Source organism: Saccopteryx leptura, chromosome 9 (genome assembly GCF_036850995.1).
Source record: "Saccopteryx leptura isolate mSacLep1 chromosome 9, mSacLep1_pri_phased_curated, whole genome shotgun sequence".
Classification (NCBI taxonomy): Eukaryota; Metazoa; Chordata; class Mammalia; order Chiroptera; family Emballonuridae; genus Saccopteryx; species Saccopteryx leptura.
In genome coordinates, this window is record NC_089511.1 from 33,715,305 (window position 1) to 33,741,236 (window position 25,932).

The window sequence follows — 25,932 nt, forward strand, 5'->3', positions numbered from 1 at the left end:
ACTGCATTAATTGCTTGCAATATAAACATGAATTTACTTGGTTCCTGTTTGGCGGCATAACAGTATATGTCCATTGAATTTCACCCATTTAAAGTATATTATTTAATTAATTTTAACAAGTTATATATTTGTGTAATCACCTCCACAGTCTTGATAACCGTTTTTACTATTTCCGCCACGACTAAAAGTTCCCCAAAGTTTTTCTTGTGCCCCCTCCCAACTGTCCCTAATCATCCCTGGCTCCAGCAAAGATAGAATGAACTACAGTTGGCTCTTGAACAATGCAGGAGTTATAGGTGCTGACTCCTGCAGTCAAAAATCCACGTATAACTTCTGACTCCCCCAAATTTAAGTTGTCTCTCGGCTTACAGTCAGCCCCCAGCATGGGAGGACTCCCAACCACAGACCAAAACACTACAGGTATTTATTGGTCACAACCTCCCCCCCCCCCCCCCCCCATGTAAGTAGATGTGCATTTCAAACCTGTGCTGTTCCGGGTTAACAGTACTGTTTCAGTTTCTTTTGTATTTCCCTACTGCTTTTTTTCCCTCCCTTCTCCTTCCATTCCCTCCTCTCATTTCCCCTGCTTTGTTTAGCACCAAACAAATGGAGTAAATTTGTTTGTAATGAAGTAAATATAAGTGGAATCTTGAACTTCTAGTGGGGCTGAACATGCACTGAATTCATTTTCTAATTTATCAGCTGTTCCATGTGATAAAAATTCTAGATAGCAAGTTACTGAATAATGAAGGCTGTCTATTATCTTGCTGTTTAGAACTAGGTTAAAATTTAACTGCCATTGCATAATCTAACTAATGTGAACATGGGACTGGGAAGTTGGTAAAGTGGCATTCTGTTAAAAGAATCATGTTTTCCAGTTTGCTCAGAATCTCCATGAGAGCACCTAAAGTATATATATATAAAGCCAACATTAAAAACTCTACTTTGAAAGATGAGAGGATATCTTTTGATAGGACTTTAATAATCAGAATAAAATATACAACTCATGAAACTAGGCACTAAATTACAGTACTTTTCACATTTAAGTCCTAAGAAGGAGGGATTCTGTCTGTGGGAATAGCTTTGTTACACAGTTGACCCATTTTCAGGACTACTGTGCCCCAAGAAAGTAAAACAGAATTCTGCTACAGCCCGGTTAGTTGAGGAACAAGCCTTTTTCTGCCTTCTTCCTTTTTTCTCTATTTGCCATTTGTAACACTCATTGCAATTTGCAGTCTACTTGCACTGTGACAAAACTGTAAATTAACCATGTCCTGAACCCTGTGTTTGTCTAATTCAATGTTTATTCTCATAATCTAGCATAGTTCACTGTGGATAGTTGGTGCTTAGTGCGTAATATTAAATCAATGCAATTCCTGCTGTGCATTGACTGACTGTTTAAACAGTGTCATTCTTGGGGTCTCTAAAACCATCCACACCACTTTGGAAAGTTGAAAGCACCCTGTGATTGTTCAGGAGTAGTTCAGTAAATATGAGTTAGCATCCATCAGGTACGGGACCATGATCAGTAAAATTCAGTAAAGAAGTTAGAATGTTAATTTTTATGCAAGCATTGACAAGATTTTTTTACTTAATTTATTTTATTGAGATATAATTCACATGCCATAGAATTCATGCATTTAAATAACTACATTACAGTGGTTTTTAGTATTGACAGAGTTGTGCAACTATATTACTACAGTCGATTTTGGAGCATTTCATTCCAAAAATTTCATACCTGTTAGCAGTGGACCCCCCCCCCCCCCTCTATTTCCTCCCTTCCCCCTGTTCCTGGCAACTACAATCTACTTCCTGTCTCTAGGGATTTCCCTCTTCTGGACATTTCATATGAATGGAATCATACAACATGTGGCCTTTTGAATCTGGCTTCTTTCACCTGGCGTCATGTTTTCCGGGTCCATCCGTATGGTAGCCTGTATTAGTCAGAGAACATTTCTAGACCCGTGTTTCTTAGTCCTTGTTAGATCCAGGAGATCCTTTTGTAACTGGGAGGAAGTTTGAAGGTTGTCTAGTCCAGCATCTCTTCATTTTAGAGATGACATTAAGGCTTTTATTACTCAAAACAGTTTACTAGTCCTTAATGTTTCTGGATCCCTTGGGTCCAGAAACTAGAGGAGAAGACTTTATTTCTCCTAAGTTTCTTTTTTGACTGTGACTTGGTTCTGTCATTTTACCCTGTGAGGCTTGGCTTTGGGCCTGTACATGGAAGTTCCTGGATATGGGGTCACAGTTGTCTGACTGCCTTGAAACCTGTGAATTACGATGCACATTCAGCAAAGTGAGTACTGATCACTGCCTTTGCATCTTAATTTTTACCTCAGAGGCTGATCTATTTCCATGAGTCTTTTTGAAGGCAGAGAACATTGATTTGATGGCACCCTGCAAATTTATTCACACTTCTAGAGAGGAAGTTTTAGAAGCTTGAGTGAAGACTCAGCATGTTGTACTCCACCGCCCCCTGGTGCCACGTTGTAGTGATAGTCCTCCATTTCTGCTTTGCAGAAAGTGGTGTTTCCTGTGGCCTTTAAATCTGTGGAGAAGGTGGTGCATTGGATAGAGTGTTGGACTGGGATGCAGAGGGCCTAGGTTCGAAACCCCAAGGTCGCCAGCTTGAGCGCGGGCTCATCTGGTTTGAGCAAAGCTCACCAGCTTGGACCCAAGGTCGCTGACTCGAGCAAGGGGTTACTTGGTCTGCTGTAGCCCCACGGTCAAGGCACATATGAGAAAGCAATCAATGAACAACTAAGGTGTCGCAATGAAAAACTAATGATTGATGCTTCTCATCTCTCTCCATTCCTGTCTGTCTATCCCTCTCTCTGACTCTCTGTCTCTATAAAATAAATAAATAAATAAATCTGTGGAGAAGGTGTAGGAAAATGGGAAACATCTCTCCTTCTCCTCGCTGCCTTCGGACTGAAAATCTTTGCTTTTCCTTGAACAACATAAACGCTGGTATTTCCAGTTTTGCCCAGCCCTTTCCTCAGGCTGTATGGACAGACAGTCTTGGGTCATGAAACCCAGCATAGTTTTGCCCAGGGGCTGTGCTTCAGTGAAGTGTCTTGTTCCCATCTTAACTGTGTTGTGGGTATGTCCCCTCTCTCCTGAAGTTTTTCTTGTATATGTATTTTTTCATGCCCTCCCTAAAAAGGATAAAAAAATAATCAGACATGAGAACATTGGGAGTTTCCAAAGCCTTGAGAACATTGGGAGTTTCCAAAGCCTGAGCTGGGGTCAGTTGGAAATGAGAGTAACTGAGCTTTGTTCCTGGTGGTGGTGAAGAGCTGCTGTACCTCCCAGGCTCACTTCCTTAAGGGGAGTGGGGAGGGTTGAGGGCCTGTGGGCTGCTCCCCTGACTGCAGGCCTTTCCCATGGGCATCATGGCATCTGGTAAATGGAGCACTTGTAGCTTTTCTGACTCCATTCATTATTCTTCTACCACTGGTGGGCATTGCTTAAAACCTAGGGCAGTTTCCAGCTTTGCCTTACTTACCCTATTTGATATGCTATTAGAAGAGTAGAGTTATTAATGACAGTATGGACATCTCCATGATTCATTGTGGCTGACAGAAACTTTTTTTATCCTCACAGCACCCACTTATTGAGCATCTGTATGTGCTAAGCCCTGCACCAGGCCTTGGAATTGTACTTGTTCCTGCTATTCTCCAATGCAGACTTAATTGTCCTATGTTGTCTCTTACAGGACAAACTAATTCATGTAGTCAGCGGCATTTTCTATCCCACTGATTATAAATTCTGTGAAATCAGGCACAGAATCATTTTCATCTTTTTTCTTTTTTTTTACCCAAACAATATTTTTCCCCTAAAAATCGACTTTAAAATATACTAATCCCTGACCTGTGGTGGCGCAGTGGATAAAGCGTCGACCTGGAACACTGAGGTCACCTGTTTGAAACCTGCACTTGTCTGGTCAAGTCACATATGGGAGTTGATGCTTCCTGCTCCTCTCTCTCTCTCTCTCTCTCTCTCTCTCTCTCTCTCACACACACACACTCTCTCTCCTCTCTAAAAAAAAATGAATAAATTAAAAAAAATAAAAAAATATATACTAATCCTAGAGAAAGGAGAATGTTGCATGCTTACATAAAGAGAGAAATAAAGGTTTTCCTCAACTGTTTTCAGCTGTAGCTTAAAAAAATATTTTTGTTTCAAATAATTTCAAATTTACAGAAGTTGCAAAAAATAAAAATAGCACAAGGATGCTCCCATTTCCCCTCAATTTCTTCCATGACTGTATGGAGGATACTCATTCTACAGAAATAGAAATCCTGCCTGACCCAGGTGGTGGTACAGTGGATAGAGTGTCAGACTGAGATGCAGAGGACCCAGGTTCGAAACCCTGAGGTTACCGGCTTGAGCGCGGGCTCATCTGGCTTAAGTGCGGGTTTTACCAGCTTGAGCACAGGGTCGCTGGCTTGAGCCCAAAGGTTGCTGGCTTGAGCGAGGGATCACTCACTCTGCTGCAGTCCCAGGTCAAGGCACATAAGAGAAAGCAATCAACGAACAACTAAGGAATCTAAGGAGCTACAATGAAGAATTGATGCTTCTCATCTCTCTCCCTTCCTGTCTGTCTGTCCCTATCTTTCCCTCTCTCTGTCTCAAAAAAAAAAAAAATAAAGAAATCCTAACCAAAACTCCTCAGGGTGGTGAACACCTTGCAAAGATGCTAGTAATTGTTGGTATCAGCTTTAGCAATCCCTTCTGTTATCTTGGTCATAAAATTGAAATGACTGTATTTTATATACTGCTCACAAAAATTAGGGGATATTTCAAAATGAATATGAAGCAATAAAAGAAGCATTTGAATTTTTTAATTAAACAAGAACATTAGGAAAGCAAACAAGTCCAAGAAAGTTGCTCAATTATGCAAATGAGATGCAAAACCAACTTTTTTTCCTTTGGTGAAAATGCATTTACAAAAGCTGAAAGTAAGGGAGTATCTGCACATTCCCTGATCTTCTAATATAGGGGTCCCCAAACTTTTTACACAGGGGGCCAGTTCACTGACCCTCAGACCATTGGAGGGCCAGACTATAAAAAAACTATGAACAAATCCTTATGCACACTGCACATATCTTATTTTAAAGTAAGAAAACAAAATGGGAACAAATACAATATTTAAAATAAAGAACAAGTAAATTTAAATCAACAAGCTGACCAGTATTTCAATGGGAACTATGCTCTTGTCACTGACCACCAATGAAAGAGGTGCCCCTTCCGGAAGTGCGGTGGGGCCGGATAAATGGCCTCAGGGGGCCACATGTGGCCCGCTGGCCGTGGTTTGGGGACCCTGTTCTAATTCTTGTGAGCAGTTTATTTGCGAAGAACTCACTTTCAGAAACTTGTGCGTTTTAAGGATTAAAAATAAATCTGATTATGGCAAGGGGATATGATTCATGTGTATTTTGATGGAGTTGTTATTGATATACATGAGCCAGTATTAAAGGAAATTACGTTGGAGTTTAAAACAAAACAGTTATGGTTAGCCATTTATCAAGGTTAAGTGATATTTTAGCATTGCATTGTTGGTAATTAGCAGTTGCTTTATGGCGTCTCTTTTGGATTAAATGTTTCGTCAAGTCCTAATCTATTGTCAACGAGCTCTTGGAAGATGAAAACATAAATTCTCGGCAAAATGAGTATATTTGAATAGTTGTACAATGATTTCTGTTGTTTACATTGGCTTTTTACAATTAATTTTCTTAACAGATAAGGTGTTTATATGATTCAGAACTGAAAACTGAAAGGATATACAGTAAGGAATCTCACTGTTTTACTACCTTCACTTGCTTTCCCTGCAGCTCCATTTAGGTCATGGTTACATTCCTTTTGTGATTCCCTTTCAAGAATCTCCTTATGCAGACACAAGTAGATATTTCTGTTTTCCACTCTTTCTCACCCCAAAAATGTTTTCTTTATTTACCAGTATCTTGGAGATTTCTCTCTACCCATACATGAAGCACCCCCCTCCCCCGTGAATTTTTAATTAAATTGAAGGTGTGTCTCTGTGGAGAGATCATTGACATGAAGTTGCAATACAAGTACACTTAAAGTCTATAGCAAACTTTTTCCAACAATACTTTAAAAATAAAGAATTAAATAAAAGTAGTTGAAAAGAATAGGATAATTGAAAGTAATGGGAAAAAATCTTCCCCTGTAAACTTTCTGAGCATTCTGACTGTTGGCTGGGCCATCTACTACAGTAAGTCTTATGTGTGTCAGTTGTTTGGGGTCAGGCTTCCTCCTCTTCTCCCTCTTCACTGACAGGATTTTATTAAACTATTTGGAATTTTAGTTCTTATTAGATTAACAAATCACTCTTTTAAAAGACTTTATAGACTGTATATGAACTCAAATAAGAAAGTGTGCTTAGAATTAGAAGTATGATATAAATGAGCATTCCATTTTTTATTTTTTTTATTTTCAGTGTTCTAGGAAGAAAATTTGCCTAAATAAAATAACTTAACAATCCTGTAGAACATTCTGGTTATCATCCTTATATTTTTTTCAATTCTGAATTAAAGTTCACAGGTTTCTTATTCATAAGAGAAGATAAAATGGAGATCTTTTCCCATAATATTTCTACTCTTTATATTAAATAAGACAATGTGATTCTAGTTTAGTGATTCTTAGTAACTTAAATTTAACAGTCTTTTGATTTCTGTGAACACTTCTTGTTTTCTAATAAGTCCTTTCTTATGGCTTATTCTCTCTGCCAGAATCTCTTTAAGGATACAGAATAGAGTATTTTTAAAGTTCTCTTCTGTTTTTTGTTTTTATCATGTTTATTTATTTTCCTCCTCACTTTTAATACTGAATCTCTATTGCTTTTAATTTTTCCTTCATCTGTCTTGTGATCTTTGGTGTCCGTTTATATGTGAGGACTGAAATAATTAGCATTTTAATGGGTGTGTGTTTCCTTGGCAAATAGGAAGGTCTCTTTTTTCCTACAGGCTTCCCCTGTGATAGATAAATGTTTTCACCAGCCCAAAAAGTTACCTTGTGCCTCTCTGTAATCAGTCCTTCCCCAGACTTTAATAACCATTGATCTGTTTTCTATCTGTATAATGTTGCCCTAGAATGTTTTGTAAGTGTAGTCATTTAACATATATGTAGCCTTTTAAGTGTGACTTCTTTCACTTAGCATGATGCTTTTGAGAGTCATTAATTAGTATTTCATTGCATAGATGTACCACGTCCACCTCTTGATGGACCTTTGGGTTGTTTCTAGTTTTTGGTGATTCTGAATAGAGGTGATGGAAACATCAGTATACAGGTTTTCTTTTTTTTTTTTTCTTTTTCTTTTTGATGGACATAGGTTTTCATTTCTCTTGGGTAAGAACCTAGGAGTGGGATTGCTGGGGTCATATGGTAAGGAACTTTATAAGAAACTGTCATACTGTTAAGAAACTGTCATAGAAAGTGACTGTACTGATCTGCATTTATGTAAGCCCTGAAGGGAGTTCCACTTGCTCCACATCCTCGTCAGCATTTAGTATTGTCAGGAGTATTTTTTCCCAGTCTGTGGTGTGTGTTTTTGTGTTCTCCAGAGGAAATTTTGAAGTTTATATTTAAACTTGAAGATCTCTGTTTGCAGTAGGACTATGAAAGAGTATCAGTCAGCAGTGTCGTTTCTTTACATACATCATCTTCACCTTTCTCTGCTTTGTTTTCACACACAGATACCTTTCCCGTCCATTGTTTGGAGTTGTGCCTGAGTGAAATTAACGTAAGCTTTTTCCCAATGTTGAAGACAAGATCAGAGAGCTTACTAAGCTCAAAATAAAAGTATTTCAGAAGGCCATTTCTAAATTGTTTTGGAACTTGGCCTATTTTCACTGTTACCTTTTTTTTTTGCAGTTTTATAACTTTGACAATCAGCAATTACTTCTCATCCACATTAACTGTTTGTAGATTTTTGAAAGTGGTGACAGGTACCTAGGTAACCAATGCGTAGAGCTTGTTTGGTGACTCTTCATCCTCATTATATTTTCTGGGCAACCACACCGGATATGCTGTGGGATATCCTATTCCTTTGGCTTGGGCAGCTTTGTTGAGTCTGGTGTCACTGTGCACATGAGGAGCTCCTATCTCCTTCATGGCGAATTTTTGGATCTGTTTAAGTGCCTAAGGATTATGCTTCTTGAAACCCACTCCATGGATGCGCTTGTGGATGCTGATGGTGTGTTCTCTGATCACTACTTCATTGATGGCAGAATAACCTTTCTTGCCATCCTTTGTGGGAGCCATTCTGCTGGGCCCTGGGAAGAAAGGAAGAGCTTCAGAGCATCACTTTCAGTGTAGTTTCTTTGTGGACTTTTGCATGTATATATATATATATATAAATATTATGTCAAGATGTTTTTGTTTTTTAATATTTACAATTTTGATAGCTACTGCAAAAGAGCCATCCAGAAATGTTTCCCCCCAGAATATCAGTGCATTCTTATCAACAGGTTGTGAGAGTTATTTGTCCTTTATTCACATTTACAATAATGGGTAATGTTCATTCATATATTTAGTTACTGGTTATTTTTGAATCACATGCTTGTACATTTCCCTACAAGATTCTAGACTGTCAGCTTCATTATAGCACAAGAATCACAACTCTGTTTAACATTTTTATTCCCAGTACCAATCATGGTATATAGCATTCAGTGGGTGCTAAATAATTATCGATTAAATGAATAGCTAGTGAGTGATTCTCATTTTTAGAAATCTAGTCACACTGATTATTGTGGCTTGTTTCCTGAAGCTCCAGGGAGAATACAAATTGCCAGGAACTTGTTAAACTTGTTCCTTGCAGGTTAACCAATTGTTTGTCCAGGAAGTCACATTCAGAATTCTATGCAATGAGGGTTCACAACTAGGTTTATGTCTATCAAATAATATGTTTATCTGTGGGTTTCAGTGCATTTTTAAGATAATAATTACCTATTTTTAAAGACCATTCATTAAGATCATTAGGATTTTCTTTTTCTTTTTTTTTCTTTTGATTTTCCTATCTTCCCATTTGAACCACATTTTCTGCTTTTCTTTAGTATGTATGGCAGAGAAAACTGAAATGGAGGTAGTGACATGAGTCAGCAGAAAGGTAAATAGAACAACGGGAAATGCTTGTTAATGAAAGAATTCTCCTGCAAGCGGGACTCTGTTTCTGAGTTAGTTTGGTGTACAAAATTGACCTGTTTCAACATAAATGTTAACAATTTTAGAATATTCTTTGACAGTTTTGTAGAAAAGGTTAAGTAGTACTTTCTTGTTTATAATTGGAAAATATGACACCTAGAAATCTCTTTGCAGACCTTTGATTTATTTAATTAAGAAAGGGTCTTTGGGGTTCTAGCCCAAATATTTCATTGGGTTGTTTTAATATACAGCATGTTTTTTTCCCCTGAAAGTATATAATTAATATAGTTTATGTTATAAGCGATTTTGTCTCTCTTTTTTTTTTTAGTATATTTTTGGAGATTTTAGCCCTGATGAATTCAATCAGTTCTTTGTGACTCCTCGTTCTTCAGTTGAGGTAAGACAAAACTCTGTTTTATTGATTGTGTATATCTATCTCTATCTCTATATATAGATGTAGATATAGTTATGGTTATGTTTTAGTTTTGATTTTTAAAAATTTGTTCTTTTTGATAAGGAATGCCAGTGTATGGCAGAGACTAAAATGAGTGATGCTTGAACCTACCAACCAGATTTGACTAATATTAACATTTTGCTATATTTATAAATAGCAGAACATTATAGATAACAGTTGAAACTTCCATCATATTACTCTTCTATCTCATTTTTCCTTCCCCAGAGATAATAACTCTGCTAAAATTGGTAGTTTTCTTTTTTTTTTTTTTTAATTTTTATCATTTTAAGGAGGACATTTTTTTTAATTTAAAAATTATGGTATATTTATATGCTGTAAATTTTACCTTTTCAGTTTCATGTGTACAACCCAGTGATTAGACATGATATAATTCTTAAGTGATCATCCTGATAGGTCTCATAGCCATCTGACAGCATACATAGTTATTATAATATTGACTCTTTTCCGTACACTGTACTTAACATCTGTCCCCATGACTATTCTGTAACAACTAATTTATACTATTTTTGTTTTTGAGAGAGAGAGAGAGAGAGAGAGAGAGAGAAAGAAAGAGAGCACATCTGGCCTGTATTGGCGCAGTGGATAGAGCACTGATCTGGAACAATGAGATCACAGGTTCAAAATTCTGGGCTTGCCCAGTCAAGGCACACATGAGAAGTAGCCAATGAACAGCTAGACTGAAGCAACAACTTCTCCACCGCCCTCCAACCCCAGAAATCAATAAATAAAATCCTTTTTAAAAAAAGAAAAAAAAAGAGAAAGCTTTGGCCTGATGGCTCAGTTAGTTGGAGCACCATCCTGGGGCATGAAGGCTGCCGGTTCTCTGGCCGGTCAGGGCACATGCAAGCGGCTCATGTTCCTTTCTTTCTTTTTCCTATTCCCTTTCTCTCTTGCTGAAATCAATAAATAAAAATTTAAAAAGAGAGAGAGAAGCATCAACTCATTGTTCTAATTATTGTTGTGCCATTGATTGCTTCTCATATGCACCCTGACCAGGGCTTGAACTGGAGACCTGGGGAGGGAGTGAAGGTTGAGCCCATACCCTTGGGATAGATCCTGCTCAAACTAGGGGCCTCGTAATCCAGCCAGCCAGCAACCTCGGTGCTCGGGTGGTGTTCTATCTACTGCGCCACTGGCTATGGCAAATTTGTACTTAATCTCTTTACCTTTATCACCCATTCCCCCATACCCCCTCCCTTCTGGTAACCGCAAATTGTTCTCTGTATCTATGAGTCTCTTTCTGTTCTGTTTGTTCATTTACTTTGTTTTTTAGATTCAGTTGTTGATAGATGTGTATTTATTGCCATTTTATTATTCATATTTTTTTTATTTTAATTTAATTTAATTTTATTTTTTTCAGAGAGAAAGAGGGATAGACAGGGACAGACAGACAGGAATGGAGAGATGAGAAGCATCAATCATTAGTTTTTCATTGCGTGTTGCAACACCTTAGTTGTTCATTGATTGCTTTCTCATATGTGCCTTGACTGCAGGCCTTCAGCAGACCGAGTAACCCCTTGCTGGAGCCAACGACCTTGGGTTCAAGCTAGTGGGCTTTTTGCTCAAACCAGATGAGCCCGCACTCAATCTGGCGACCGTGGGGTCTCGAACCTGGGTCCTCTGCATCCCAGTCCAACGCTCTATCCACTGCACCACTGCCTGGTCAGGCTATTATTCATATTTTTATCTTTATTTTTTTCTTCTGAAAGAAGACCCTGGCCCTGGCTGGTTGGCTCAGTGGTAGAGCATCGGCCTGGCGTGCAGGAGTCCCGGGTTCGATTCCCGGCCAGGGCACACAGGAGAAGCGCCCATCTGCTTCTCCACCCCTTCCCCTCTCCTTCCTCTCTGTCTCTTTCTCTTCCCCTCTCGCAGCCAAGGCTCCATTGGAGCAAAGTTGGCCCGGGCGCTGAGGATGGCTCCATGGCCTCTACCTCAGGGGCTAGAATGGCTCTGGTTACAAAAGAGCAACGCCCCAGATGGGCAGAGCATCACCCCCTGGTGGGCGTGCTGGGTGGATCCTGGTTGGGCGCATGCGGGAGTCTGTCTGACTGCCTCCCCATTTACAACTTCAGAAAAATACAAAAACCAACAACAAAAAAGAAGACCCTTTAACATTTCATATAGTACTGATTTATTTGTGATGAACTAAGTCCTTATCAGCTTTTTCTTGTCTGGGAAACTCTTTATCTGTCCTTTGATTCTTCCGTGATGGCGAACCTTTTTATAAAAACCGCCCACTTTTGCAGCGCTGGTCAACCTGGTCCCTCCTGTCCACTAGTGGGCGTTCCAGCTTTCATGGTGGGCCAATTGCTGTGCCGTTTGGTTGCTCTGCTACCACCCACCATGAAAGCTGGAACGCCCACTAGTGGGCAGGAGGGACCAAGTTGACCAGCGCTGAAAAAGTGGGCAGTTTTTATAAAAAGGTTCGCCATCACGGTTCTAGATGATAGCTTTGCTGAGTTACCTTGGTTATAGGGTTGGTATTGTTTTCTGACTGTGGTTTTTACCATTTACTACATGTGTATATCAACAGATAGTACGTTGTATTGTTTTATATGAAATGTCACATAAATGGATTCATACTATATTCATCATTTAGTAGTTTATTTTAAGCTAATGTTCTTTAGATTTATCTATGCTGATGCATTTTATTTTTATTCTTTGATTTTTTAATTTTTAATTGATTTTTTATTTTTTTAGTGAGAGACAGGTAGGGAGAAAGATCAGAAGCACCAACCCATAGTTGCAGCACCGTAGTTACTCGTTGATTGCTTTCTCATATGTGCCTTGACAGGGGGACTCTAGCTGAGCCAGTGACTCCTTGCTCAAACCAGCGACCTTGGGGTCAAGCCAGAGCTTTGGGCTCAAGCTAGCAACCATGGGGTCATGTCTGTGATCCCACGCTCAAGCTGGCGACCTTGGGGTTTCGAACCTGGGTCCTTAGCATCCCAGGCCAACACTGCGCCACTATCTGGTCAGGCTCTTATTCTTTGATTTTAATTGCTAAATACCATTGATTGAACACTGCACAATTTACTCTTACTCCTTTAAAGGACCATTTAAGTCTTTAGTTTTCCTCCACTATTACAGAAATGTTGCAGTAAACATATTTGTCATGTCTCTTCATGCTCCTCTGTGTTTCTCCACGATATAGTCTAGGAATGGAACTGTTGGTTGCACAAGGGGTAGACGTCTTTAGTTTGATTTAGAGACTGCTAACCTGCTTTCCTTTATTTATTTATTTTTAATTAAGTGAGTGGCAGGAGGCAGAGAGACATACTCCTGCACGCGTTCCGACTGTAGGAATCTACCCCTGACCGGTCAGTGTTCTGCCCATCTGGGTCCGCTGCTCTGTTCAGCAACCTAGCTATTTTAGTGTCTGAGGCAAGGCCATGGAGCCATCTTCAGAGCCCGGAGCCAACTTTGCTTGAACCATTCAAGCTATGGCTGCAGGAGGGGAAGAGAGAGAAAGAGGGAGGAGGAAAAGGAGTGGAGAAGAAGATAATCACTACTCCTGTGTGCCCTGACCAGGAATTGAACCCTGGGACTTCCACAAGCTGGGCCGACACTCTACCCCTCAGCCAACCAGCCAGGGCACTGATCTGCTTTCTGAGGGGTTTTAAACAGTCTGTATTCCCATCAGTGGTACTTGAGATTTTTCTCTATCTCATTTAAAAATAAAATTTTTGCTAATTCTCAGTATAGGCATACTTAAAATTTTTATTAATCTGATGGATTATAAATAGATTCTCTTTCCCAGATTACAAACAGTTTTGAGGACTGTTTCATTATTTTCATATCTCTGTTGGCAATATCAAGTTCCACTTCTGTAAATTACCTGATTTTTATTCCTTGTCCATAATTTTTATCAAGTGGCTTCTTGTCTTTTTTTTTTTTTTAATTGACTTATAGGATTAGTAATCTTTGGTTTTGCATATTACAAAACTTTTAAACTTCATATATCATGTACTTTTTTTTTTTTTTTTTGCTGGGTTGGGGGCATACCCTTTCCCTTTAATGTTAAATGTATTGACTTCTCTCCCTGGTTTGTGGATTTTGGTTTTTGAAAAAATATCATTAAGAAATTCTTCCCTTCCCTAAAAGAATAAAGATATTTGTTTTCTTCTAAAAGTCTTATGTTCTAGAACCATTACTGAGAACTTGGTCCTTAGGTATAATAGTACCACCCTGTCAGGTCACATCTTCATATATTTTTGGTTGATTGAGGGTCCCTGTTCTGGAGGCCTCATCTCTGTATAAATATCATACGTGTATGTGTGTATTTTTATTTATTTTTTGTGACAGAGAGACAGAGAGAGGGGACAGATAGAGACAGAAAGGGAGAGAGATGCCAGTGACCTTGGGCTTCAAGCCGGTGATCTTTATGCTCAAGCCAGTGACCATGGGGTCGTGTCTATGATCTAATGCTCAAGCCAGCGACCCCACACTCAAGCTGGTGAGCCTGAGCTCAAGCTGGCGACCTTGGGGTTTCGAACCTGGGTCCTCTGCATCCCCGTCTGATTCTCTTTTCACTTCACCACCGCCTGGTCAGGCTTGTGTATGTATTTTTTAAATTATTTTTTTTATTTTAGAAAGAGAGACAGAAGCATTGATCTGTTTCTGTATGTGCCCTGACCAGGGATCGAACTGGCAACCTCTGTGCACCAGGATGGGGCTTCAGCCAACTGAGCTATTCAGCTCTTGGGCAAAATACCATATCTTTTAAGTGCTGTGATTTTATAATCAGTCTTCCAGCAGGACACATACCTTCTTTTTATACTTACATGTTATTTTGGCTCACTTTCACTCTTAACTCTTCCTTAGAAATTTATGCCAAGTTCCATGGAAAATCCTATTGAAATTTCAATTGGAATTTTATTAAATTGTCAGTTAATTAGTAGGAGAATTAACGTCTTTATGATAATTTTCCTAAACATGATTGTGGTATATTCGTTCATTCAGGTCTTCTTTTATGTTCACTCTGTATGTGATTAGTGGTTTCTATTTTAGTTTAATAAAAATTTAGCTGGAACATTTTTTCAGATTTATATTTTAAAAATAAAACTGTTGAAATTGCATTGGAAAGGAAAAATCAGGGAGAAGTATAAAGTATACAGTATATCAAGTAAAATCTTAACTTTTTAAAAATTTTATTAACCAATGTCACTCCAATAAATTTTACTTATTTATTTATATATTTATATTTATTTTTACTTTACTTTTTTGAAAGAGACAGGGAGAGAGAGAGAGACAGGAACATCAAGCTACTCCTGTATGTGCCCTGACCAGGGAATCAAACCGGCAACTTCTGTGCTCGACGCTCCATCCAACCGAGCTCTCCAGCCAGGGCTTTTTTTCTTTTTCTTTTCTTTTTTTTTTTTTTTTAATTTTTATTTATTTATTTATTTTTTACAGAGACAGAGAGTGAGTCAGAGAGAGGGATAGACAGGGACAGACAGATAGGAACGGAGAGAGATGAGAAGCATCAATCATTGGTTTTTCATTGCACGTTGCAAAACCTTAGTTGTTCATTGATTGCTTTCTCATATGTGCCTTAACCGCGGGCCTTCAACAGACTGAGTAACCCCTTGCTGGAGCCAGCGACCTTGGGTTCAAGCTGGTGGGCTTTTTTGCTCAAACCAGATGAGCCCGCGCTCAAGCTGGGGTCTGGAACCTGGGTTCTCCGCATCCCAGTCCAACGCTCTGTCCATTGCGCCACCACCTGGTCAGGCTTTTTTTCCTTTTCTTTTTTTTTTTTTTTTTTTTTTTTTTGTATTTTTCTGAAGTTGTAAATGGGGAGGCAGTCAGACAGACTCCCGCATGCACCCGACCAGGATCCACCCGGTACGCCCACCAGGGGGCAATGCTCTGCCCATCTGGGGCGTTGCTCTGTTGCAACCAGAGCCATTCTAGCGCCTGAGGCAGAGGCCACAGAGCCATCCTCAGCGCCTGGGCCAACCTTGCTCCAGTGGAGCCTTGGCTGCAGGAGGGGAAGAGAGAGACAGAGAGGAAGGAGAGGGGGAGGGGTGGAGAAGCAGATGGGCGCTTCTCCTGTGTGCCCTGGCCGGGAATCGTACCCGGGACTCCCGCATGCCAGGCCAACGCTCTACCACTGAGCCAATCGGCCAGGGCCCTTTTTTTTCTTTTTAAAGAGGAATCTTTTATTAGTTTATTGGTCCATTACTTTAAGTTAATTGGGGTAAGGACACCTTGGAAATTTATAAGCTAACATTGATCAAGCAATATAAATTATTTTGTTTACCTCAAAATGTAATACTAGGCCCTGGCTGGTTTCTCAGTGGTAGAGCATTGGCCCAGTGTACAGACTTTCTGGGTTTGATCTCTGGTTAGGACACACATGAGAAGCAACCATCTGCTTCTCTTCCCCTCCCTCTCCCTCTTTTCTCTCTCTTCCCGTTTGCAACCAGTGGCTTGATTGGTTTGAGTGTTGGCCTCAGGTGCTGAGGATAGCTCGGTTGATTCGAGTATTTTCCCCAAATGGGAACTGTGGAATGGATCCTGGTGGGGGCACATGTGGGAGTCTGTCTATCTCCTCTCCTCTTACTTAAAAAAAAAATGTAATTCTACTCCCATAGTAAACAACAGATAGAATTTTTTATACACAGTTATGTGAAAAAGGGTACAAAAACCTCATGCCAGCATCAAATGTACAACAAAAAGCTCTTTTTTTCTTTTTACAATCTCTGGGTTTTATAGCAAGGAAAAGAAGGTGACATTCTTTTTAAAATTTGGTAGCTTCATTAAACAGAGACTTGGATCTGTAAAAAAATCACTTTCTCATCTACACACATTTTTTCCCCCACAGGTTTCAATTTGGTTTAATGGCAGCATAGAGAGAACACATATACACAAAGGACTTTATCAGTATCTCAGAAGGGTTTTTTTTCTTTTTAAAAATTTAAATGTAAAGAAGAGTAATTTCTAAATAATTGATCTTAGCCAAAAGGCCAAGAAGTGGTGATGATTTTTTCCAAACATAAGAAACACAGTTTGTAATTTGGACATGACTAAACAAAAGTCTTTTTGTCTTTTTCAACAGTTAAAATACAGGTTAGAAAGTCTGCTGGCAGTTTATTCCACGTGTACATCATTTCTCCGTGCTTTCCCAACGCACAGAAGCAGGGAGCGGGCACACAGACATACAGTGAACTGGTTGTCCACTGGACAGGACACAAGCCTCAGAGGTGTCCGGGTGAACAGTACTGACTGGCAGAGCTGCTGGTTTGTTACTCGATGAAGGCCCAGAAATCTTAGTTAACTTGTAATAAAACCTAACTAGCTTTTTAGATCCCTTAATTTTAGGTTTTTAAATAAATATACACAATTGTACATTTTTGTACACATTAAATGTGTGTGATGGTGTTTTATTTCGTAAAATGGGGCAAGAGAAGCTAATTCCTTAGAATAGGAGTCAAAAGACCAGGGTTGGGATCTGGCTGGGCCACTTACACATGACGTGGGCAAGTTCTTGACTCTTCACCTTGGCTTCTTGGATTTGGAAAAGTTTTTAGAGTTATGAAGTTTGAGATTAAATGAGGACATATTGAAAGCACTATTTAAGCTTAGAGATTAAAGGAAGATTTGTTACTTGTTTTTTTTCTCTCATTTTTTTAGGTGAGTTTAGGGGACATAGTGAGGCAGACTCCTTCATGTGCCCCAACTGGGATCCACCCGGCAACTCCATCTTCGGCTGATGCTCGAGTGCCAAGATATTTTTAGTGCTTGAGGCTGACATGCTTGGATCAATTGAGCTATCCTCAGTACTCGGGGCCACGCTCGAACCAGTCGAGCCACTGACTTCGGGAGGAGAAGAGGGAGAGAAGCAGATGGTTGCTTCTCCTGTGTGCCCTGACCAGGGATTGAACTTGGCACGTCCATGCGCCAGGACGATGCTGTATCCAGTGAGCCACTGGCCAAGGCCGCCGCCTTTTTTTAATTTTAGGGGAAAAAAAATTCGTTTTTATTTTAGAAAACGAATAAATTTAGTTCAGTGCCATCTCCATCTCTTGTAATTCATTGACGTTAACAGTAATGATTTTAAGGAACCTAAAGATACAAGCTGTGGTATAGTGCCAGCTAAATTACATTTCTTATGGCAATAAAATGTATCTGTGCATTTTTAAATTCTGTAGAGTTAAGGATTGAAATTTTAGTGTTTTCTGATAAGAAAAGAATTAATTAGGAAAACATAATCAGGTCCATATTTCCCAAGCATTAGTGCTAATTGAGGTTCTACTCTGTATATTATACCAGTGATCCAAGTTTTAAATAATTTCTGTCTTTGAATCACAGTAAAATGTGGTGGTACTTGCCAAAACACCACAATCTAAAAGTGTTCTTTGCGATTAAGGTTTTAAAAAACAATAAGGCCCAACTTTTGTACTTCATAAAAGCTTTTCTGGTGTGTATCTGTGGGGTTTGTGTGTGCCTGTTTGCAAGTAAGTGTCAGAATAAAATCTTGGGTTCCTATGATATGAAAGTGGAAATTGTACCACATTTCAAGTCTAAAAAGCTGGTTCCTTTTTCACTCTGCCACTTAGACTGATGGTCTTGGGCAATTTCCTCCATCTCATTGTTCCTTTAAAAAAATTTTTTTAAACTATTGAAAATGGAGGATACTTATTCACAGAAATGTTGGGAAATCATTAAAGTACGGTGTGATACCTAGTGTGTACCATGTTAGTAGATGTGAAGGATTCCAGTGATAAAGTTATGTCAGACTTAGAGAGAGAGAGAGAGAGAGAGAGAGAAATGTGGAGGAGCAGGAAGCATCAACTTCCTGTGCCTTGATCAGGCAAGCCCAGGGTTTCCAACCGCGGACCTCTAGGTCTATGCTTTATCCACTGCGCCACCACAGGTCAGGCCCAGACTTTCCATTTGCGGAAGTAATGGCTGTGTCTCATCAGAATGAATTACAGCCAGAAATTGTAGTGTGTCTGGGCCTATTTTGGGGTCTTCATTTTAATTTTAATTTTTTGCTTTTGAGCATTGGGTATTTGGGTAGGCTCTGGCAAATACTGTCTTAACAAAATCACATTTGGTTCATAACCTGTAAAAAGAAAATATAAACTAATTAATATGATTGAGTTGAGTTATTGTTAAAATATAGTTACTACAATTCAGGGGTTTGGATTATAGTAATATCATCCATCATATAGGACATGACTAAAGTGATGCATGGTTAGATTAGTGGGTATGTGCGTGATGTTATCTTGTTTCTTCATAATTGTTTCACCTTTTACCTTGCAGCTAAAATAATTGCACCTACTACCTCCACTGTTCCTACCATGTAGCATAAATTAGAATCCAGCCCTAGTCCTCATATACTTGATTGGCTATTAGAAACTTGATAAATTTTTTTTCTTTACTTGGGTCCAGTAACTGAAATCCAAAATTTGAGAAATGTAAAATATAAAGAAATGTTTCAAAAATATAAACAATTTATAAAAATATAAATGTTAAAATATTAAAACATTCTTTCTACAAAAGCATCATTCCTCTCATCTGAGTTTTTTGTTTCTTTTAGTTTGCTTGTTTGAAAAGCTTGCCACTGGCAGGGTAGGGTGGTCAGTAGTTCAACAGAATCAGAAGAAATGAATTCAGCTGATGTGATCTTAAAGGCATACTTTGGAGATATTGCAGGTTCCCTTTCAGACCACTGCAACAAAGCAGATATTGTACAAGTAAAAAGGGAGTCACGTGAATTTTGGGTTTCCCAGTGCACATAAAAGTTTACACTAGTCTGTTAAGTGTGCAGTAGTGTGGTCTAAAAAAATGTACATACCTTAATTAAAAAAACTACCTTATTTTAAAACCCACTAAATATCATGTGAGATTTCAGTGGGTTATAATCTTTTTGCTGGCGTAGGGTCTTGCCTCGATGTTGTTTTCTTAACAATATCCGTGCAGAGCATTTGTAAGACGAAGTGCAGTAAAATGAGGCGTCCCTATATAAAAATTTTAAAGGTAACTGATATCTTTTGTAAAGCTATGCTCTAGTTTAGAAGCCAGGGTGATTTAAAAAGGAATTTCTCCAACTGGAAAAAATACAGTCAACTTATGAACAATAATGTTTTGAACCCCAGTCATAATTATGTTATTGGTGTTCAGAATAGGGAGAGAATGCCAGTTGTTCTTGTAACTTCCCAGACTCTTATCTTTGAAGGCAACACATAAACCTCAACCAGCTACTGAACAACAAACCCAGGATAGCATGGTATAGACAGTAGGTGCACATGTGTGCGTGTGTGTGTGTGTGTGTGGGGGGGGAGTGATAGAATTAAGACAGTTAATCTCAGTGGTTTGGTATTTTAAGATTTCAGAGGAGGCCCTGGCCAGTTGGCTCAGTGGATAGGGTGTCTGCCGGACCTGAAGATGTCCTGGGTTCAATCCCCAGTCAGGGCACTCATGAGAAGTGACCATCTGCTTCTCTTCCCCTCACTCTCCCCCTTCGCTCTCTCTTCCCCTCCCATAGCCAGAGGCTTGATTGGTTCGAGTGTTGGCCCTAGACACTGAGGAAAGCTAGGTTGATCTGGGCGTTGGCCTCAGGCTCTGAGGATAGCTTGGTTGATTTTGGGCATCGGCCCTAGATGGGGGTTGCTGGGTGGATCCTGGTTGGGATGCATGTAGGAATCTATCTCCCCTCCTCTTATTTAAAAAAAAAAAAGACATTTCAGAGGAGAGATTTACGGTTTGTGAGGGTCTTTTAAACAGAACAAATGGTGGCGGCAACAAAAATATTTTAAATCATTACCTGATCAAAGGCCCCTAGTCTTGTCTTTACAAGACTTAGCACTGTTTCAGACTGATTTGATTGCATCTAATGTAACTAGTTTTTATATTGCTCAGTTTTGTGTGTGAGATTTTATGTTCTTGCTTTGGTTTTATATTTTACATTCTTATAAATAACTGTTTAATGAGGGAACTTTAAACAGTTATTACAATTTATTGTGCTGTGTATTTATCCTACCCAATAATCACAGACTAAAGGTCTTCTTATGAGTGGTGGAGGTTTTGTTGAATTAAAGGTGCTGTATGCTTCTAGAGTAGAAAAGAAACCCACACATACAGTCAATGTCGTTCTTCTCTTTTATTAAATGTTTATTTTATTGATTTTAGAGAGCAAGAGAAATACAGGAACTTCTGTTCCTATACGTGCCCTGACTGGGGAGTGATCTGGCAACCTCTGCACTTCGGGACCATGCTCTAGCCAACCGAGCTATGGGATCATGACGCTTTCTCTCATTCTCTAGCTCTTTCTCTCTTTCTCTCTTTCTCGGGCCAGAACACATTCCAACATTCAGTAATTCCCACAATTACGCTCTTACCACATTATTGTATCAAAATAAGTGTTTGAAACACGCTACAGAAAATGGCAGTATTGCCCTGGAGTCTGCTGGGTGGTCTCTTTCAGGTCCTGCTTCGACCACTTAACTAGATTTGAAATACAAGGAGATTAAAAACAAACAAAATACTTTTTTGATGCCTTAAACTTGTATTGATTTTTGTCACCAGGGGGCACTCCAGTGTCATTGATAGAAAAACAAAGGCATTTTGTGTATGGGAGTCTGCTAAACTTCTTCAGTGACTGCCGAGGGACATGACCCTGAATTGTGGCTTCCTCAGACGCTCCTTTCTGCTCCGTTTGTTCGGGCCAGCGGTAAATGCTGGAGAGCACCTGCCGCGAGTATTTGACTGGTGTGTGGAATAAATGGTCTTTGCACTTCACGCTCAAGGCCAGTGTAGATCATCTCCGCACACAATGCTTTCTCCTTTTGTGTCACTATGAAGAATACAGGGGTGCCCCCATGTGGTGGAAATATGTGCAGCTCGCAAGTACTGAAAGACGGCAGTTGCTTTTGAAGAGCACTGCATTTTCTTAGCTTCTTGTCATTAATTCTCTGGGGAGAGAACTTGACTTGGAGCGATAGCTTTTAGCTCTGATTATTGAATCAATTTGCTAAGAGTTAATTGGAGAAATCAGCTGAGGAATTCCCTTAAGCAGTAATTCTCAACAGTAGTGGGCATAGGAATCACGTGGGTCCCTCTAAATATTGCAGACTCCAGGACCCCATGCAGGTACAGGGCCGTTGACTGCAGTGCTGCAGTGAGCAGACTGTGAGAAACTGTTTTTTGTTCTTTTGCTCTGCCTTCAGGTAACACATGCTCATGTACTTGCCTTCCCTTCCCGTCCTAAACTCTTCTTAAACATATCCATCTGAAACATTTTCAACTCTAGATAATATGAAATAGCTGGGAAGGAGAAAAATCTGATGTATTTATGATACCTTTCTGCCTTTTACAAGGAGGTCAGACACTTGTCATTTTGCTTGATCTCTTCCAAAAAAGGAATGTGATTTCTAGCCCTTAAATGGTTATTTAGGGCATTGCATTAAAAAGGGAGCCATGATTCCCAGACTTTTCCTTCCTAGTGGGCTTTCTCCACTCCCGTCCATGGGCCCGTCTGGACCTCTGCTGGCTGTGCTGACATGTAGTTATAATGAACACAGCGGTCACTGAGAGTCATTTTATTAGTGAACAAAAGATAGGTGGCTGTGGTTAACTAAGGGCAGTCACTGACATCCTGTGAAGTAAAGGATATATCATAAGCATTTTATTGCAGCTGTCAATTGGAGCTTAATTTTTTTTTTTGGCCTCATTTTTGGATCTGTTAAATAACAACAAATATTTAAAAGCATTCCTGTGGTAGTTTTTCTTAAATGAAGATAGTGTAATTTTCTCTCTCCATGTGTGTTATTTTGTTAAAATGTCATGAGAAGAAGTTACGTGGATAAGAGTTTTTAATGAAGTAGCATGTGTCAGGTTTTAACATTTTGTGGAATTAAAAGTTTTTCAATTTCCCCATGTAGCTTCCTCCATACAACGGAACTGTGCGACAGGCTACAGATGAACTACCTGAAGGTAAGTTTGTTCTCTCCTTTACTTCCTGATGTGAATTCTGGCCACATGTGCTGAGTGGGTAGGTACCTGGAAAGTGTTTTTCTGTTTGTTCATACTTTTTAAATAAATATTTCCTTCCAGCGTGGTGTTTTTGCTGTAAACTATAGTAGATTTAATCACTGAACCACTTTGACGAATGAATTAAAGTTTATTCTGTGCTTCAGTATCAGCCATTGAAAATTTAGTTAAAGAAATAGTTGTTGACTTCTATTTTTTTCTTAGCAATTCTCAGTGCACATGTATGTTCATTGTAGCCAGTGCTTTTTGTCAAGGTTCTAAGCAAGCTGGGTGTCTGGGCACAGAGACTGCTGGGCCCGGAGCTGATCAACCTCTGGACCTGTGCTCTCGGCACGGCTCCATGAAACTGGAATCTATTGTTCTGCAGTTTTATGTTTATGATCCCATCTGTCACTAGTGCTCTTGGGAATTTAGGTAACTTCTTTACCTCCTGGTTTGTTACTTTTTTATTTTTATTTTTTTGGTTTCTGTCATAGACAATGATCTGATTTCTGGAGATGGTGCTTGTTGAGATGTATTGTTTAAGTGCTCGCTGTTTAAATAGCAGCAGTCTTTTAATTATTGCAGGCTGCCATTGCTCAGGTCCAGTCTGATTAGACTGTTTTTCAGTTAGGTTCATATCGGAGGTCCTGGCTGGCCTTGGAGAAGCTGAAAGCTAGACTTTTTTTTTTTTTTTTGAGAGCCTGGGATTTGGTTCCCTGTTTTGTTAACATGGTTAGACCTGTGAAATGGGTGTTACTTATAATCTGGGTTTAAATATAAGCCTTGAAAAGACTATCCAAACTCTTCATAGTAAAATCAGAAAGTAATTATATTTAAAATTATTGGCAGTTTTATAAGAAACAGTGATGCAGGAAGTCATAAGGGAAGGAGCAGTTGTAATGATGGCTTAGGTGGGGGATGAGAAATGAAGTCAGAGGGATCCAGAGGCCCATGCCCTGCCCATGTCCTCTGGGGGAACTCTCTTATCTGCTTGTTGGATTTGTTTCTGTCCGTGTACTTTGCACATAGCCTGCTGCAGACAATTACTCAGTGCTCTCAAGTGTTTCATTATTTTTCCTTTCATACTACACCTTTCTTTCTAGTTCTAGTGGCCCCACCCTCTTCCCGGTGGCGTAGGCTAGAGATCAGAGGCTTTACTGTGAGTGCGGCAGTGAGCAGACTTTGAAAAATGCCATGTGAGAATGCAATGGTTTTATCTGAGCTGGTCTTTCTTCTCTCAACGTACCCACTGCCTGCCTGACCTGAGCACTTTGTCTCTGTGTACCCAGTGTATTGGTTGGGTTCTTCAAAGCATGAGTTTACAGGATTTCCATCAGTCCTCCAGCCTGACAGATGGGGCCCTGTGCTCACTTTTCTGTCCAGCAGTGCAGTGTACATGGGTGATCATGACAAGTGTTCCTGGGTGAGAACAGGAACTGTTCTGGGTAGGGGTCTGCCTCCCAGTGACAGGATCAGATGCCACACTGGTTACATGTTTTGATAATGATCATGGCATATTGTAATGGTTCCATTAATGTCACATCACATTCTAGAATGTTTTGTGATATGATAAGATTAAGAATTGAGATGTGGAAGGCACTGTGTCTATTGGAAATAATCAAAATCTTGAACAGGCTGCATGATGCAACACATACCAATTATTTTTTTTAATTTTTAACAAATTTTTTATTCATTTTAGAGAGGTGGGGGAAGAAAGAGGGGGAGAGAGAGAGAGAGAAGGGTAAGGGGCGGAGTAGGAATCATCAGCTCCCATATGTGCCTTGACTAGGCATCCCAAGGTTTGGAACTGATGACCTCAGCGTTCCAGGTTGACGCTTCATCCACTGCGCTGACACAGGTCAGGCCAACACGTATTAATTTTTACTGTGATTTCACAACATGCACCACAGTCTGCAAGGAGTAGCCTCCACATGGGGAGACTGTTTTTTCACATCTTTAGATACAACAATTTCAATCCATATAGCAGCATTGTACCCTCTGAACGTCAGAGAATAGGTGATGCCTGCAAGCAAGGTGGACAGTTCACTTTTGGGTATAATAATAGAGATATTAACTGCTCTTTGATGATTCTTTTTAAAATAATGAAACAAAAAAAATCAGTGCTTAGGGGCCAAAGGATTCAAGTTGTCATATTGGTGGCTTTATATGTAAACTTGCAGTTAGGTTTAATTATTGTCAGTCTTTTTTCAGGAACTTTTTGTTCTTGTGCAGGTCTCTCTCTGTCCCCACCCCACCTCCCACTCCCAAGGACCCCCGCCTCCCACTCCAAGGAAGGGGTGTTTTGTCAAAATGAAGAATTAGCAGACTAGGTCCCTGTCCCCCACTAACTTACACATAACTGCCTTCTCTCTGGAGCAGTTTTTTCCTTGTATGAAAAGACTTCCAAGGTAAAATATATTTAGTTCTCTGTAATGAAACACAATTCTTTTGGTATTATGATGTGTTTTTTTTTTTTTTTAATAAATGCCTTAGAGAAAAGTGGGCCTCTTGCACTAGACTTGGAGAGATCTTCAGTATATGCTAAAAATGAATTATAAGTCATATGTTCTTTTTTTAACTTCAAAAATTTGTTTATAATTTTATCAGTTATAAGCTGACATTGATGCTTAGTGTCTGTTGAAAGACACAGTTGATTCTAAAACTCAATTTCAGAGGTATGAACTATGAAAAAATGTACAGCTTAGAGTGGGTAGAATATATAGATTGTTGTAAACTGGGAGGAGGTATAGAAGGGTTCCAAAGAGATTTTTAAAGGTTTGTGGGCCTGACTTTATCTTGTGGTATGTTAGGAGGCACCTTCACCACTCATGGACTTAATGCAGATGAATTTCTTCAGTGGGTAATACATGTGCATTCAAGTAAGGCTGTATCAGCCTACAGTTAAGGTGGTTAGGGGGGGAGATCAGGAGATGGATAAGTCAAACAGGTGCTTCTGAAGTATACTTTTACATAGAGGATTCCATGCCTGGTATAGTTTATACTTTCTGAGTTATAAAATTATACTCACTAGTGAAGCCATAAATACAGCAGTGATTTTAAGTCTTAAATTTGTTGCCATAATTTTTTAATTGTCTAAAAAACTTATATACATTGCGATGAGGCATAAAATAAGCTAGTAAAGTCAGATTTCACTGAGGGGTGTTTTTAGACAGGCAAAATATTATTTGCTTTTTATTATAATTTCATTTTAGTTTTTACTTTCTGAAAGCCTCCAAAAGCTACCCCGAGAGTAGAAGATAAATACAGGCTGTTTTTTATATCCCTAAATTAAATATAATTTTTATAGT

The 25,932-nt window shown here is 39.4% G+C and overlaps 1 protein-coding gene and 1 pseudogene across 4 annotated transcripts in view; one reads left to right on the forward strand and one right to left on the reverse strand.

Annotated features, from left to right (window-relative positions):
• The window catches only part of LOC136381402 (kelch-like protein 36), a 122,151-nt gene that overhangs the window by 65,312 nt on the left and 30,907 nt on the right, over positions 1-25,932 (forward strand). For all 4 annotated transcript variants that reach the window (XM_066350085.1, XM_066350086.1, XM_066350087.1 and 1 more), the window contains 2 exons: positions 9,497-9,565; positions 22,534-22,585. In XM_066350085.1, coding sequence (XP_066206182.1) covers positions 9,497-9,565; positions 22,534-22,585 — 121 coding nt within the window. The remainder of the gene's footprint in view (positions 1-9,496; positions 9,566-22,533; positions 22,586-25,932) is intronic.
• LOC136380924 (large ribosomal subunit protein eL31-like) lies at positions 7,917-8,289 on the reverse strand (annotated as a pseudogene).